At 37.0% G+C, this 14917-nt stretch overlaps 1 protein-coding gene across 4 annotated transcripts in view; it reads right to left on the bottom strand.

Moving 5' to 3' along the window:
* Positions 1-14917, bottom strand: part of LOC135088051 (pseudouridylate synthase RPUSD2-like) — a 521604-nt gene that overhangs the window by 81307 nt on the left and 425380 nt on the right. For 2 of the 4 annotated variants that reach the window (XM_063982936.1, XM_063982935.1), the window contains one exon: positions 11760-12054. The exons of the other annotated variants lie outside the window; for them this stretch is intronic. In XM_063982936.1, coding sequence (XP_063839006.1) covers positions 11760-11945 — 186 coding nt within the window. In that variant the 5' untranslated portion in view covers positions 11946-12054. The remainder of the gene's footprint in view (positions 1-11759; positions 12055-14917) is intronic. 4 annotated transcript variants of the gene reach the window in all.

Genomic DNA, 14917 nt, shown 5'->3' with positions numbered 1-14917 from the left:
GACTCGAATTTTGCGTCTGGGTATTTTCCATTGCAAAATATAATATTAGAGAAAAGAAGAAAAACACTCCAATAGCTGTATTAACCTTCCACCTCGATCGGTCAAAAGCGTCGCCATTTAAGCGAAAATACCCGAAATGACAGAAAAAAACGTCTCTTAGTTTACGATGACTTTTACGTCCAGATGTTAAACATTTTATTATTCGGACACACGCGAACACCGAATACATTTGCGGTTTGTATGGTAAGCTAGAAAAAAAGTTAGATATTTTACCATAATAGGCAAATGATATTCTGTGTAGCCATATAGGTACGTTTCTTAAGCACTTACTTTTTTAATGTCAAAAAGCATCCAGATCCTGTTAACGTAATTGTATTATCTGAGTTCAATTTATGACGACTTAAACGTAAAAAAGTTAATAAACTCTAGCTAGATTGATTTCAGAGAATTTATGAAGTAAACATCAATCGTAATAAAAATGCATTAAAGACCAAACCAGTAATTAAGGGTTGATAAAATATCAGCCTATTTCCCTCGCGTGTACCCATTCCATTTTTAATTTAACAAATGAAATAAATTCACATTGAAAGCCGGTCTAATTATTAATCCAGGTCATAAAAACAGTCATATTTGATTCGAGATAGATAATTGTCTCGAGCTATAGGAATAGAAGCCATATCTATGGTAATTTTGATAGCTAAGACCATAAAAACAGTAAAATATCGCATAAAGTGCATCAATAAAGGTGTAAATTAATAAACTAATGCATGGTTTTATTGGTTTCGATAATTATTGAACCATAACTTAATATTTATAGTGCCTTCACTCTACATGTAGAGACTTTGACTCGGTGAATGATGTGCAACCGTAAAATAATTATGCGCGTTGGGAATCAGTTATTATTGACAGTTGTCAAAACGATATTGATATCTGTCAAAACGCGTTTAAAGATACTGATAAAAATTTAAACCACATTATTATAGAAGTAGGTACGAATGTGAAAATACTTGTATTGTAAATTGAACAGACAAAAAAAAGATCACTGAATTTATTGCAGTTTTATAACCTTTTGACTTTCATAAAGCCGGCACTAAAACCACAACAGTGGAGTATTGAAAAGAAATGAAAAGAGCATAAAACACCTTTTTAATACGTGACCAAACTCACAAGCAGTCATCGGATGTAACTGAATCCCCTCATATTGTATATCCTACCAAAAACATTTTCATGTAAAAATGTTGCCAAGATGAGGCCATAAGGCTTGCACTATCAAAAAGTTATCAGATCTTATGTAGAGATAAGCTTCTCATTCTTAAGGTTAAAATGTTAATGATTACTAGTTTCCTATATTGTTTTTCTATCAGTTTTGATACTGCAATTTTTCCTTACAAAATAAAATAAAATAAAAATAACTCTACAAGCTTCACTTCACAAACTCCTAAATCAAAATATCTGGCTTGGTCGTTCCGTTACTAAAATAACTATAGTATAACAGAAAATGCCGACAGTAGCGAATCAAACTCGAGTTAAAAGCTTGAGAAAGATTTCTCATTTTTTTTAAACACCTATCTACCATTGCATTTCACTTGGTTCAGCTTGCCGTGAGCACTACCGTGCCTCCAAGATAGTATTACAACACCAACATTCGATATATCAGATCGTGAAGTTCACCGGCTCTATTAATCGGGCCCGTATTGTTGATGTATCGATACACAGATGGCGTATCAATAAGTGGTCAATCGGACTCGTACACTATTAATAATGGGACGCGGTAACGAGGACGATTTGTTTCAAGCAGTTACGATATCGTAGTACGGAGGTTATCATGGTTTCTTGGAAACTTGTTATGAGGGGTGTAGCGCGTGTTGATTCCATAGTGAGTCATTTTCTCGGACGAAAGATTCTTTTGATGTGGTAAGTATAACTTCAGAATAATAATAAGTACTAACTAACTTGTTACCCTCGAAAAACATAACTTGATTCATACTCAAAAATAGATTTAAAATTTAAAATTCAAGCATTTTAAATTACCTAATTGAATCGAATTTTAAGCCTTCATTTTGGACTTCCCTATTTATTCAAATAGATGTAAGCTTGCTAATTTGTAGAAAGGTTTCTACAAATCCCCAAAAATCTAAGAAGAAAAACCGTCAACTATTTCATCATCTTTACAAACCTATCATAAAACATAGTTGCTTTAGTAGTTTTTGAACTACGCAACGGTTTATAATGTAGTTTTCAGTTTACAGTATCATACAAAGCACTTGTGCAAATCCCCTGCTTAGGGTCGCTATTTTATAAAAAAAACTGATAGATCATCTAAAGTATTGTCAACATTGTAATACCCTAAACTTTTCGCCAGACAGAGTGTGGGCGTGGAAATCACGTCGCGTGCTACTTGCGTGCTCTTGGCGTGAGAATTGCCACGTCAATGTGTGGAACACGTCACACAGATGTCGTGAAGTGCGCGTGGCCGTTTTGACTAGACGGTCTGTCTGGTCTGGGGCATTAACGCCCGTATTTACAAACGATGATTGCTTAAGTGAAGCAGCAAATAGAACGCATAGCGTTAAATAGAGCTCTGTGATTGGTTCGTATGTCACCCTGTGCGTTCACGCGCACTGTTAGACCTCATAGTAATGTTTGTGAATACGGGCGTAACGCTTTTTGGACTGGTTGCCTTGCAACATTCTGATATTACTGACTGATCTATCAACATACAGCTCAAACTTATGAACATAATATATTGTGCTGGAATTTGGCACGCAGATTATTTATTATAACGTAGGTATTTTGCTAAGAAGGGTTTTCCAAAATTTACCCCATAAGTGGATGGTATGGCGAAAAGCTTAACGCAAGTGAAGCCGCAGGAAAAAAGGCTAGTGATTTGATATGAATGATAGTAGTAGACTTTTTTGCACAGGAGTGGGGACCCATATGAAGTGAGGTAAGAGCTATTAAACCCTATCAAAGCAAGATTTCGCTACTCTTAGCACGACTACATAAAACACCTATGAGAGAGGTTACACCAAAGGCAAAAGAACGTAACCCGAAAACCAGCTAAAATTGTTTGCGAAAAAACTGGCAATTTCTTAACAACTTTATTATCCCTTACAAACGGTCGGCTTGAGGTCGATTGTAGCAATTAGAGCTTGATTTATGTGAAAAAAGCCGTTATTAGAGCTTCACCTGTTACATGATAATAATCTTTGGGGGATTAAGACAAATCTGTTATAAATCCAGGGAAGACGAATCGCTTTTTAGGAATAAAACTTTAAAACTTCCAATAATTTAGTTAAAAAATATAGAATTTGGCGCGATAAAATTGGCCATATTTAAGTTTCTGAAGGACAAAAAAATTACACAGCACTTCCTACTGTTGTACTTAAATTAGTGACTTTCTCACGCAGTAGCATAGTCCAATTGCTTTTATTCTCATTGCTATTACCAGTTACATTGATATCCATGACCATAAAATGTAAAGCGAAAAAGAGCGTAAGTAAAACAACATCAAAAAAACGGCAATCGACCGATGCACGCAAATGACCCGGCTGCCATCACGGCAATCACGGGCTGATTTATGTTTTGACTGTCTTTATTAAGTTATCCAGTTGTTTTGACTGCAAGTGTACGATTTTTAAACGTTGTAAGCATCGGACAGAGATTTTAAGCGGGTTGTGATTGTGATAGTTCTTACTTCTTATGAAGGTTTTATGAATAAATAAGTACAAAATATACTTGTGACAAGCTACAGTTCAATAGTAGAATCAACGTTTTTGAATTTCTAAAAATACTTAGTCGCTTTTGCTTAAAATCACGTTCACCTCTACTACAAAATGCATAAGATGCCACTGTTTTAATGCCGAAGTCTGTACAAAATACAAAATACTGAAAAACTTCTTGTTAAATCCCCAGAAAAGATGCAGCTATATTTTTTCTTTTTTACAGCGTTTTGTTAAACGTTTCAACGTAATTTATTCTTCAAATTACTGAGGATTGTTAATATTGGCGTTCGAGGTCCGAATTAAACTGAAATACGGCCCGGACGATGTAGTTTAATCAATTTACGGTGAGCACGGTGAGCAGTGATGTTATTTTCGGGTCGGTCGAAATATCCATCGGATTAGCGCTTTTTGATCATTTTATTACTTTGCATGTTTTGCAACTTGGCTCGCGGATTTAGGGTAAAATTTGTTTCGTTTTTGAGTTGATTTTAGCGTTTTAAATCGTTTTAAAAATATTTTCGGTGACCATCTACTTGTGCAAGATAGCATCGTAAAAATTTTGTTTAAAATTCTCGTCGTCTAGAAATATTATCTTTCGATATCGTTAAAGTAAACGGTTAGAGTGTTGAGAACGATAGAAGGCTTGTTTTCGTAACGTGAAGAGGTTAAGAACTGTGTTAAAACTTAAGTATAGTTGTTAACTTTATATTAAGTACAAGCTACGAACTATTAACAGCTAGTTAGGACTTAAAACTACATAACTACAACTAATAGCTGGTTATGTAGTGTAAAACTACATAACTACACTTAATGTCCAGTTTATCGTTCATATTGGTACCTTACTATTGGGAATTATGAGTCCCACTCACGTTTCTCTATCGATAAAGTTTCTAACTTATAAGATTACTTGATGTCATTAACTGGTATGGTATAGGTACTTATTTTCTTTAGTTATGGATGGTACTTATTTTGAAACTGTAATAGTGCTTCTTATAAGTTCACAACTTAATGAACGTTCTTTATGCACTTATTAAATGTTGTTTTATTACATTTCTGTACGGCAAAATGATTTGTTGTTTTAAAATCGATATCTAACGCCCGTATTCACAAACATTACTATGAGGTCTCACAGTGCGCGTGGACGAACAGGGTGACACACGAACCAATGACAGAATTCTATTCAACGCTGTGCGTTCGATTTGCTGCTTCACTTAAGCAAGCATTGTTTGTGAATACGGGTGTAAGTGACTAACTAGGTAGTTATAAGGTCAGTCATTAACTTCTTTAGTTAATTTTTAGGGCATTCAATGTAGTTACGATAGATCTGCCTGTTATTATTTTCTGATATCAAGATGTTATTTTCAGATATGAAATGAATAATAGAGACGAGTTTGGTAACACTACAATGGACTCTGTTAAGTTTTTTTGCTTTTGCAGGCTTATAGAAGTTATTGCATGTGTATAAAATATTAAATTTACCAAGGATATAAAAATATGGCCCGTGTAAACCAAATAGTGGAAGGCATATTCGTGTGAAATAATTGAAGTTCTGTTTTTACAGCCACGTATGTTTATTGCATTTCGTTTTATACGACCGGCTGGTTTGATTTAAAACAAAAATTCTGCAGCTTGTAGAGCATTAAATAAATAAAAGAATATTCATATTGTATTTTTTTTTGCATTTTATTTATTAAACTAGCCTTTGCCAACGGATTCACTCGCTTTTTGATCTTGGAGTTCTGATTTTAATCTGCCTTAGAGAAGTATTCATTGTGCAACCATTAAAAAACGGGATAAAATAACTATCCTGTGTTTTCCCTGATTCTCAAACTATACTATCCACATTATCTAAATCGGTTCAGTTTTTTAAGCGTTTTCACCATTAATTACATTTTTTTAAGGGATCCCTATGAAAACAAAATTCCTGTTATGTGTCACCATAGGGGTCACTTAAAAATTAGGGATTGATGGTGAAAACGGGCATTACTCTCGTATAATATGAATATGAATACCAAATCGCAGCAGACTATATCCATTTAGGCGAGTAATTTTGGGGGAATTGAAGTCGGATTTGGTGAAAACAATTAATAATGACTGTAGGCCGTACTACAAAGCCGTGACAGGTTCGAATCCCGCGAGGGACAAATGATTGTGTGAACCTTTATGTTGGGGTCGTGATCGTTTATTTCTTAAGACTGTGTCTAGCTAGACTTATGCAGTTGTGTCTAGACACCATATTATCGGCTACGTTTAATAATAAATGAGTGAAGTGGTTCATTCATAATTCATATACAGTAGCTCATCACATTTTGTTGCAAAATAACACGTATTGTAACTACATAAGATACAGTTCTTGCAACTCACGAAGGCGAGTGAGCTTTACTTGTGTGTACGTGTACATGCACATAACGATAGTGTAATGTCAGTCAAAACTTTTGAAAAACGAACAGTAGCGAGCCACCATGCAAAGCTCACTCGCCTTCGCCTTCGTGAATTGCAAGAACTATACATTACTAGCTTTTGCCAGCGGCTTCACCCGCGTGAAATTAAGTTTGTCATGGATCGTCATAAATTATAGCCTATATGTTATTCTGGGTTTTAAACAATAATACTGTAAAGTTTCATTAAAATCCGTTCGGTAGTTTTTGCGTGAAAGAGTAACAAACATCCAGACATCCAAACTTTCGCATATAATATTAGTAGGATTAGTAGGATAGTAGGATTAAACCGTTTCTCAATACAAAAGGTGATTTTACAAAAAATAATAAGAAACTTACTAGAATATACTTACGTGCAGTTTAGAAGACGATGTAATAATAATAGCAAAACACTATACATTGCGATAGGTTGCTATCTAAATAATAATCTACATTCAAATTAAACGCATCCCCAACGTTATTACTTATCACTCGTACAGGAATATTATAACAATATTTTTATGGAACATTTGCCTAGACTATGGCATTCGATTAAAGATCGAATCCTAACTACGTCATTACGAACTAGGGATGCCGAGTTATCGATAGATCGATCTTATAAATATTTAATTAGAATATTAATATCGAGGCTTTTATAGACTAAGTTGACTGTGGCATGCATGGTAATTATTTATTGATGCTTCACCTGTATGATAAACAGGATATCGTAGGATGCAAGCTCGAAACAGAAATAAAAAAGCACTGTATGCAAATGTGAAGTGGGTAGGTGATACCATCAGTAGGGATTACTAAACCCTAATCTTTCATTAAATGATCATATTTTTAAGCCACGTAAGTTCTCGAGTGGCGACCACGGGCTGGAAGACGTAGCGTGGGCAGGCCTCCTACTAGGTGGACCGACGATCTGGTGAAGGTCGCGGGAAGAGCCTGGATGCGGGCAGCGCATGACCGTTCATTGTGGAAAACCTTGGAGGAGGCCTTTGTCCAGTAGTGGACGTCATTTGGCTGAAACGAACGAACGATTTTTAAGCCAATAATTATTAAATTTTCCTGTTCTTAATTGCGTACTTGATGCCGCTTATTTAATTTCTTTCAATTTCTTCAATTACTCCGACTTCAAATTGGCACATCAAAGTACCTTATGATACCAGTTTTCCTAAATTCTTAATAACATTGAAACTTATTGCTCCAATGCAATTATCGATATTATTTTTCCAATACCAGTTATCGATATACCAATCGAGCACCACTATAATGAACAACTCGAATAAGTAGTTACTAGCAGATAAGACTTTATTACCTAGCAATTTATAAGTATTAAACATCTTAGTTACCGAGCCGCCCTTTTCATAGTTCTAGTTTTAGTACAGGTTTGAGATGTGCTATTTTTTACCTTTTTCTAGGTTGGAAGAAAAAACAGCTGTTAGTCGAGTTTGGAAACTAGATTTGTAACTTCTAGGGCTGACTCTAGGTTGTGCTCCAGGGCTCTGTTCAAAAATATAAAAAAGTAAACTGATACCCGTATTCACAAACGTTACAATGAGATATCACAGTGCGCGTGGACGCACAGGGTGACACGCGAACCTCTATTCAACGCTGTGCGTTCGATTTGCTGCTTCACTTAAGCAAGCATCGTTTGTACGTGCGTTTAAATGGAGATAAAATTTTAGAACTTTAAAAATGGCGGATAGAGTTTAGTTGGTAGTACCTAGTTGGTAGGTTATTTTAGAGAATTGATCTTTGTACCTAGCACGATAAATAAGCAATACAAAAAAGAAACTTGTTGCATCCCATTGTCATAGTCAGGGATTTTAGGAAATGAACAATTTTAGTCCACCTTTTATAAATACATTTTAAACCAAGATCTCAAAGCAAAATACATCTGTTTCAGCCAACCACTACTAAAATAAGGAGGATAGAGACATAGAAAATTAATTAGGCTTTCTAATGGTTTTGTAAAGTGCTCGTTCCCAATTAGATGACGTCATTAACTATCCCTATTGGACTTTTAGTAGTCAGCTTGAATAATTAAGGGTAAAAACATAGAGGCGTTAAATTTAAGCCTGGTTGAAGCTAAATACTGGAACTTAATTGGATAACAAAATTACTGAATTCAATAAGATTTTTTGCTTTCTGGTAATTTTTTTCTTTTTTAGTTGGAATCATAATATTTTATGACGAGAAAAAGGAGTTTTGATTTTTTGTGCTCATTAAAAAGAAATGTCACACAGTACCTTTGTAGTATGTATAGAGAAACATACCTTACGAGATGTATTAATTTCATTGGAACTATTTACCCTACTTTGTCACCTGACCCCTTTATTACACAGGCGTGAGACAAACTGTCACATTTGTCAACAACATGGTAATATTTTGGAGACGCTTAATTAATCATTATTACCGGAAGCTAAGGTTGAATTTTGCTCAGCCTTTCCTTTAACTGATTGTTGACAAAGTTAGACAAACTCGGCTCATTTTGCCATTAATTTGTGTCATTTTTGACAGTTAGTAACAGCTAGCAACCTGCCTATTTAATAATAAACTAATGAGTAAAATTATAAATAAAATAAACGAAGACATACAGCTATGTTTGGAAGCTGGAATTATATTTCTCTTTGGTAATAATGGTTTTATAAAAATATCAGAATGTATCTACATGTATGTAGGTATTGTTGGCAACCCTAGCGCCCTCTGGGACATATGCAAGATCAAAACGATAGTAAACGCTGACATATTGCGTGTGTCCGTAGCCATACAGTTCTAAACCTAACACCCTATATAGCTAGTACAGAAACTGCACTCTTACTGCAATTAAAATAGGGTTTAATCTTATCAATGTCTCCAGATTTGCATTACCTGTACGCCATTTTGTAACAGATTCTCTTCTATCTACAACTTTATGAGTGTCAACTTTAAGTCCATTATACTTTGAACAATTGTTTACAGTAACTAAAGTCGCTGCCATTTTTTTACCGCTCAAGAATAATAGTTATTTTCGCGTATATTTTTCATAGTTAAAGACAAATTGTGTGTTAAACCGTGACTTATGAATGTCGTTTGCGTTGTAAATTGAATTCAAGATGGCGGTGCGTTCTTTTTCACCCGTATTCACAAACATTACTATGAGGGTTCACAGTGCGCGTGGACGTACAGGGTGACATACGAACTAATCACAGAGCTCTATTCAACACTGTGCGTTTGATTTTCTGCTTTACATAAGCAAGCATCGTTTTTGAATTCGGGCGTTTAAATGGAGATAAAATGTTAGAACTTTAAAAATGGCGGATAGAGGTTTTTTACTCGAATAGTACCCAAGAGACCGATCTTGGAAGCTGAATAATCTTTCTTTCCAACTTATTTTCTTAGTCCTCTTTTCATTGTTACCCAGTTTTAGGGATAAAATCCAACTTAGTATTGTAAAGTATCTAAGAAGTTTGCGAAGGGAAAATTAAATTAAAATATTAGTCAATTTTACTGTAAGAAGGTTTTAATATTTTTTCTGTTGAATACTGGCTATAATAATATTTACGAACAAAATAAGAATTAGAGCATTTAGAGAACTTGAATAAAAAACGTGTGACTTTATCGAACAATATGGGCCATCTTATTAAAAAGCAGCACTTCTCATGGGGAAAGGTTTAAGCCATATGGGCGACAAACAAAATATTTTTCCTAGATAAATAAAAGACTAAAAGGATTCTGTGTGTGTGTGAAAATAGACAATGTTTACTCTCTACCAAATTTTGTCTGTTCAGTGACATATACTTACGCCCGTATTCACAAACGATACTTGCTTAAGTGAAGCAGCAAATCGTACGCATAGCCTTGAATAGAGCTCTGTGATTAGTTCGTGTGACCGTGTGCGTCCACGCGCACTGTGAGATTTCAGTAATGTTTGTGAATACGGGCGTTAGTATCTTAATTCGTCTCTATAAGTCAAAGTCTGAAGTAATATTGCTCTGAAGAAAGGGCCCGCCACCGCCAAATTACGTAGGGTAATAGATAGCCACACCCTCGTTAGGCCCTTTCGTATTCCACTCCATCAGGCCATTCCAGAATTGTTTCCAGATAACTCCAGGTAATATCTGGGATATTTCCCCGTAAGGCCCGGTTTTCTTTCAAGAAGAGAGCGTATCTTCACCTTAAAGGCCGGCAACGCACTTGTAACGCCCCTGAGACTGCGGGTGTCTATGGGCGACGGTAATCACTTATCACCTGATGGGGTGATCCGTCTGCTCGTTTGCCTCCTGACACATAAAATTCGGAGACTCCCCAACCCGTCTGGCCAGCTTGGGGAGTGTACCTAGGCCAAGTCCTCCATTTGCTGCTGGTAAATTAGAGAGGATTGTGCTCCTGCAGTGGAGACTTAATGACCTGATGATGGATGGAAGGACTCCGTTCCACTTCGGAAATGGATTGAGCGGAGAAGAGAAGAGAAGTGTTGGGTGGTCTCATTTTTCTGTAGCATTTGACAGCGGCGCGAGACAAACATGCGGAGCGCAGATGTGGGGAGCAGTACGGTGTTTCAAAGACAGCAATAGACTGATAGCTGACAGTTACGCTCACACATCTCTTCTCGTCTCCGCTCCGCTTTGGTGGAAATAATATAATTTGGGAAGTCAAACATTAACTTCGAACTCCTCCTATGTTCTTCTGATTAATTTCGTTGCGGGTCCAATGACAGTTTCCCTTTCCCCCGAGACAAACTTGACCTTCACTGGTTGGGATTTTATTGGCGGTCAAGCTGTAGATCCTGACTACACAAGAGTTGCAGCGGTGGGAACGACAGGTGGGAATAGTCCCGTTTGGTGGGAATAGTCCCGTTTGGTGGAAATAGCGAGCCAGCTTCGCCGCACATCTCTCATCTACGCTCGGCTCCACCTTAGTGGGAACGGGGCCTAATATCATCGAAATGTTTTCATAAGAACGTTTGAGAGGAAAGCTTTTACAGAAACAAATGATTTTGGCAATGTTTTGACGAACGAAGAGCTCTAGAGTTAGTATGCATAGGACGTCTTGCCGTGGATTTGGGGAGAGAAATTTATTTGGGTCAATTTGATAGTCTGACGTTGGAAGTATGGGCGAGCGATCCATAAAAGCAGTCTCTATCTGGCATAGATACGGTTATTTATAAAAATCTGTGTTTATCTAAAAGAGAGCAGCAGGATCGGTCATTGTGGAAATCATTGGGGAAATCCTTTGTCCAGCAGTGGACGTCACATTCTGAAACGAACGAATTTAAAAGAACTGACCTATACTTGTTACTAGACAGCGATAAGTGGCAAGTTTTAAGCCAGGTTCTTATTTTTAGCACGTCTTTTAAAATTCGTTTGAACTATCTATTATTAACGAAACTTCCAGACTATCTAAACCGATGGGATAACCATAGGTGTTTCAACAAAGAACGAAGGGAACAGCAAAGTAGTTTGAAGTAGCAGTGAATAGCAAAAAAACATGGGTAGTTAGAACATACCTACATTTCTGCCCGGCTCGAAGCTCTCTTCGAAGTCTTTTAGATATTACAATGACCAACTGGACAGCTGTACCAGCCACAGTTTGAATGACTGAATTAAAAACATGGGCAGTTAGAACATACCTTTCTGCCCGGCTGCCCCTGATGCGGCAGTGGCGGCGGCGCGATCAGCCGCAGCGGCGGCGGCGCGGGCGGCAGTGCCGCTAACAGCGGCGGCACTAACGGCACAACGCCGCCCATCGGCAGTGCCACAGCGAACTTCTGCACGCCCATCGTCCACGGCACGAACCAGCCGCCGCCGGCCTGCATGCCGCCGCCGCCCCCGTACCACGCCAGCGCGATCAAATGTGGTACCACATTCGCTACACTACACCGTTATTGCTAGCGGTCGCATGAACACTTGTTACACTTCACAAACCTGCGGGCAAAGAGAAGAATAGGTTAGGGTTGGATAAAAGTGAACTTATATTTTTAACGCGATGATTTCTTGGGATGAGGTTACTATTGAACGGTCTTTTTTAAATAGCTTAAGGTCAGCACACTTATCAACCTGAAAAGCGAATGAGGCGAGGAGTTTACGTTACGGTGCGGATATTAAGTGTGCGTATGGAGTTTCATACAAAGAATACTGACCGCCTCAAGTTGATACGGTTACGATCCGTTTCCGGGTTGATAAGTGTGCTTCATCCTTTTAGCTGAACGGAAACATAAAGAACCTTAGGTTTTTAAACTTTAGACCGTTGGTAATAGATATTATGGAGTAGGTAAAAGGAGTGACAATTCACAATGACTCATACCACGGACATAGTAAAAATAGAATGTTTTACTTGGACGATTACAGTGTTTTAAGTCAATTGATTTTAATATTTCAACAGATAGGTACAACAATAATTTATTTTATTGCATCAAGCGAAATGTTTTGATGGTATAAAATAACAAATATTCAAATGTTATTGCATAAATATTTCGAAAACAAGTAACAAAAGTTAAAGTATTTTTAAAACGCATATTCTTTGTAAATAGCATAAAGCCACATAATATGCTCGTATATTGCTATTTAATACCTACCTATTGACATTGAATTTTAGCCTAAGACCAACGTAATAACAATTTTATCACTAGTAAAATGCTTCTATAAGAGTGGCATGACATCATGGGATACACGCACACATCAACAAGTCTAACAGGCTCAGTGTGAAGCCTAATGCAAAAACCTAAGTAAACAGTAATATTTAACAATAATAATAAAAAAAATATTTGGAGTTTGAAAGGTGGTTGACAATGATGTTACTGAGAAATATTTTAAGAGTGGAAAAATATTTTCAAACTAAGAAGGATGACTTTAATAAAGTTGTGAATTAAAAAAAGACAAGAGTCTATCAGCTAATCTAAATAATAACTCAAAGGTGACAGACATAGTGATCTATCAACGCACAGCCCAAACCACTGGACGGATCGCGGTGAATTTCGGCATGCTGGTAGATCTTATGACGTAGGCATCCGCTAAGAAAGGATTCTACGAAACTCCACCCCAAAGGGGGTAAAACGGGATCCACGCGTACGAAGTCACGGGCGGCCGTTAGTTTGATATAAAGACTCAAAACTAATTTCAAACTCAGAGTAAGATCATATTATTATTTGAATCTCATTTCTTGACATGGGTCTACAACTTTAAGCTTTATAATTAGGCCATACGTCACCCTTATACAGGCTAAAGTGTTATTACGCTCCACCAAATCCAAATTAATACAATGGCACGTCAATTACTTCATTCAAACGATTAAGATTCCACTTAGGGTCTGCGTTGAATTTGTAATGTCTAATATTATCCCGGCGCTTATTTAGAATACTAATTGGGGTCCATGGAATACGGGTCGGGCATTTGTCAGGTTGTCTGACTACCGTCAAATTGCGCTGCGTAAATAACCCGCGTAAAATAACGCGTTTATTTTCTTACTGCCAAGTTTGGCCGAGGTTTTGTTGCTTGGTTTTCGGAAAAAGCCTTTATCACGGTCAATATCACATTATATTTGTAACCAAAAGCATTAAAAATAGTTTTCATATCGCAAATACGACTACTCGTGTACCTACTAATGAGTTAATACATCATTCTAATGATAAACCCTATTTGATTTTTGATAGATATGATGAGAATAAGATAAGAATAAGAATAACTATAGATTTATGAGACGCAAAAGCAGAATTTACGTCCTTATTTGAAGTCCTAACCTCTTTGTTACGGTTCCACCAAAATTCATTACAACTAGCCACAAGGACTTCTCATTCCAAAGTTCAAAACAATCTGCCCCTTATTGCTTTATTTAGAGCGGCGATAATCGAGTTGCTACTCCGCAAACTGAATATGAGCTTCAATCCCGACCCTATTACCATCTATCCGCACCGTCGACTCTTAGACAGCAACGCTAGACGTCCGGCGACGTCCGGACATGCCAGACACATTGCGTCCATTTTCCTTGACGCAGATCAAAGCGCGTCACTAGTTATTAGAGCGGAAAGCTGAAAGAAAACACTGATAGCATGAAATCGAACGCGGTTCTAATTAGGAACAGACGAAACCGAGTATTCGACACGTGTCCGTCTCGTGTCCGTTTCGACAGCTTGACGTTTGGAAAATAGGACGCGTGACGTCACACGTCACGCCGTTGATGGGTTAATTTGAAACTTTAGGGGCGCGACATGTTAATATCTTTGGAGATTCAACTGAAGTGATAGCTCGATGGCGCGTGACGGGGATGTGCTATTTTAACGTTTAAAATTGAAGGTAGAAACCATTTATAAATACCAAACAAATATAAATATACATACCAAATATAAAGATGTACCTACTGTTAATTATGAAAAATCTAACACGTTAAAATAACGGTATCGTTGTGGCCAATGAGATGCTGTCATAGTGACATTGACGTAATGTCAATGTCATGCTAGAATCAAACGAGAGAATAGAGGGGGGACAACTCCCCGCGCTTTTGTGCTAAGTGATGAATTGTATTGAAAATAAGGCAATATAGTGTGAAAGTTGAGTATTCAGTGTTTTATTTATGAGAATAGATCTACCGGCCTCTAATACTACTTACTTACTAAAACACTGACATTATTATACTATTTAAAATGTTTTACTTAACAAAAACTACGAAAATGATAACAACAAACACATCAAAAATGCACCGGCTAAAACAAATTAAAAACATAAACAGTGCAACAACGAGAGCTGCCCAAATTAAATGGACCTCACACGGCATGAGCCATAATCTGCATGACCA

This window comes from Ostrinia nubilalis, chromosome 3 (genome assembly GCF_963855985.1).
Source record: "Ostrinia nubilalis chromosome 3, ilOstNubi1.1, whole genome shotgun sequence".
Lineage (NCBI taxonomy): Eukaryota > Metazoa > Arthropoda > Insecta > Lepidoptera > Crambidae > Ostrinia > Ostrinia nubilalis.
The sequence above is the reverse complement of the archived record's forward strand: the minus strand, read 5'-3'. Positions and strand labels throughout refer to the sequence as shown.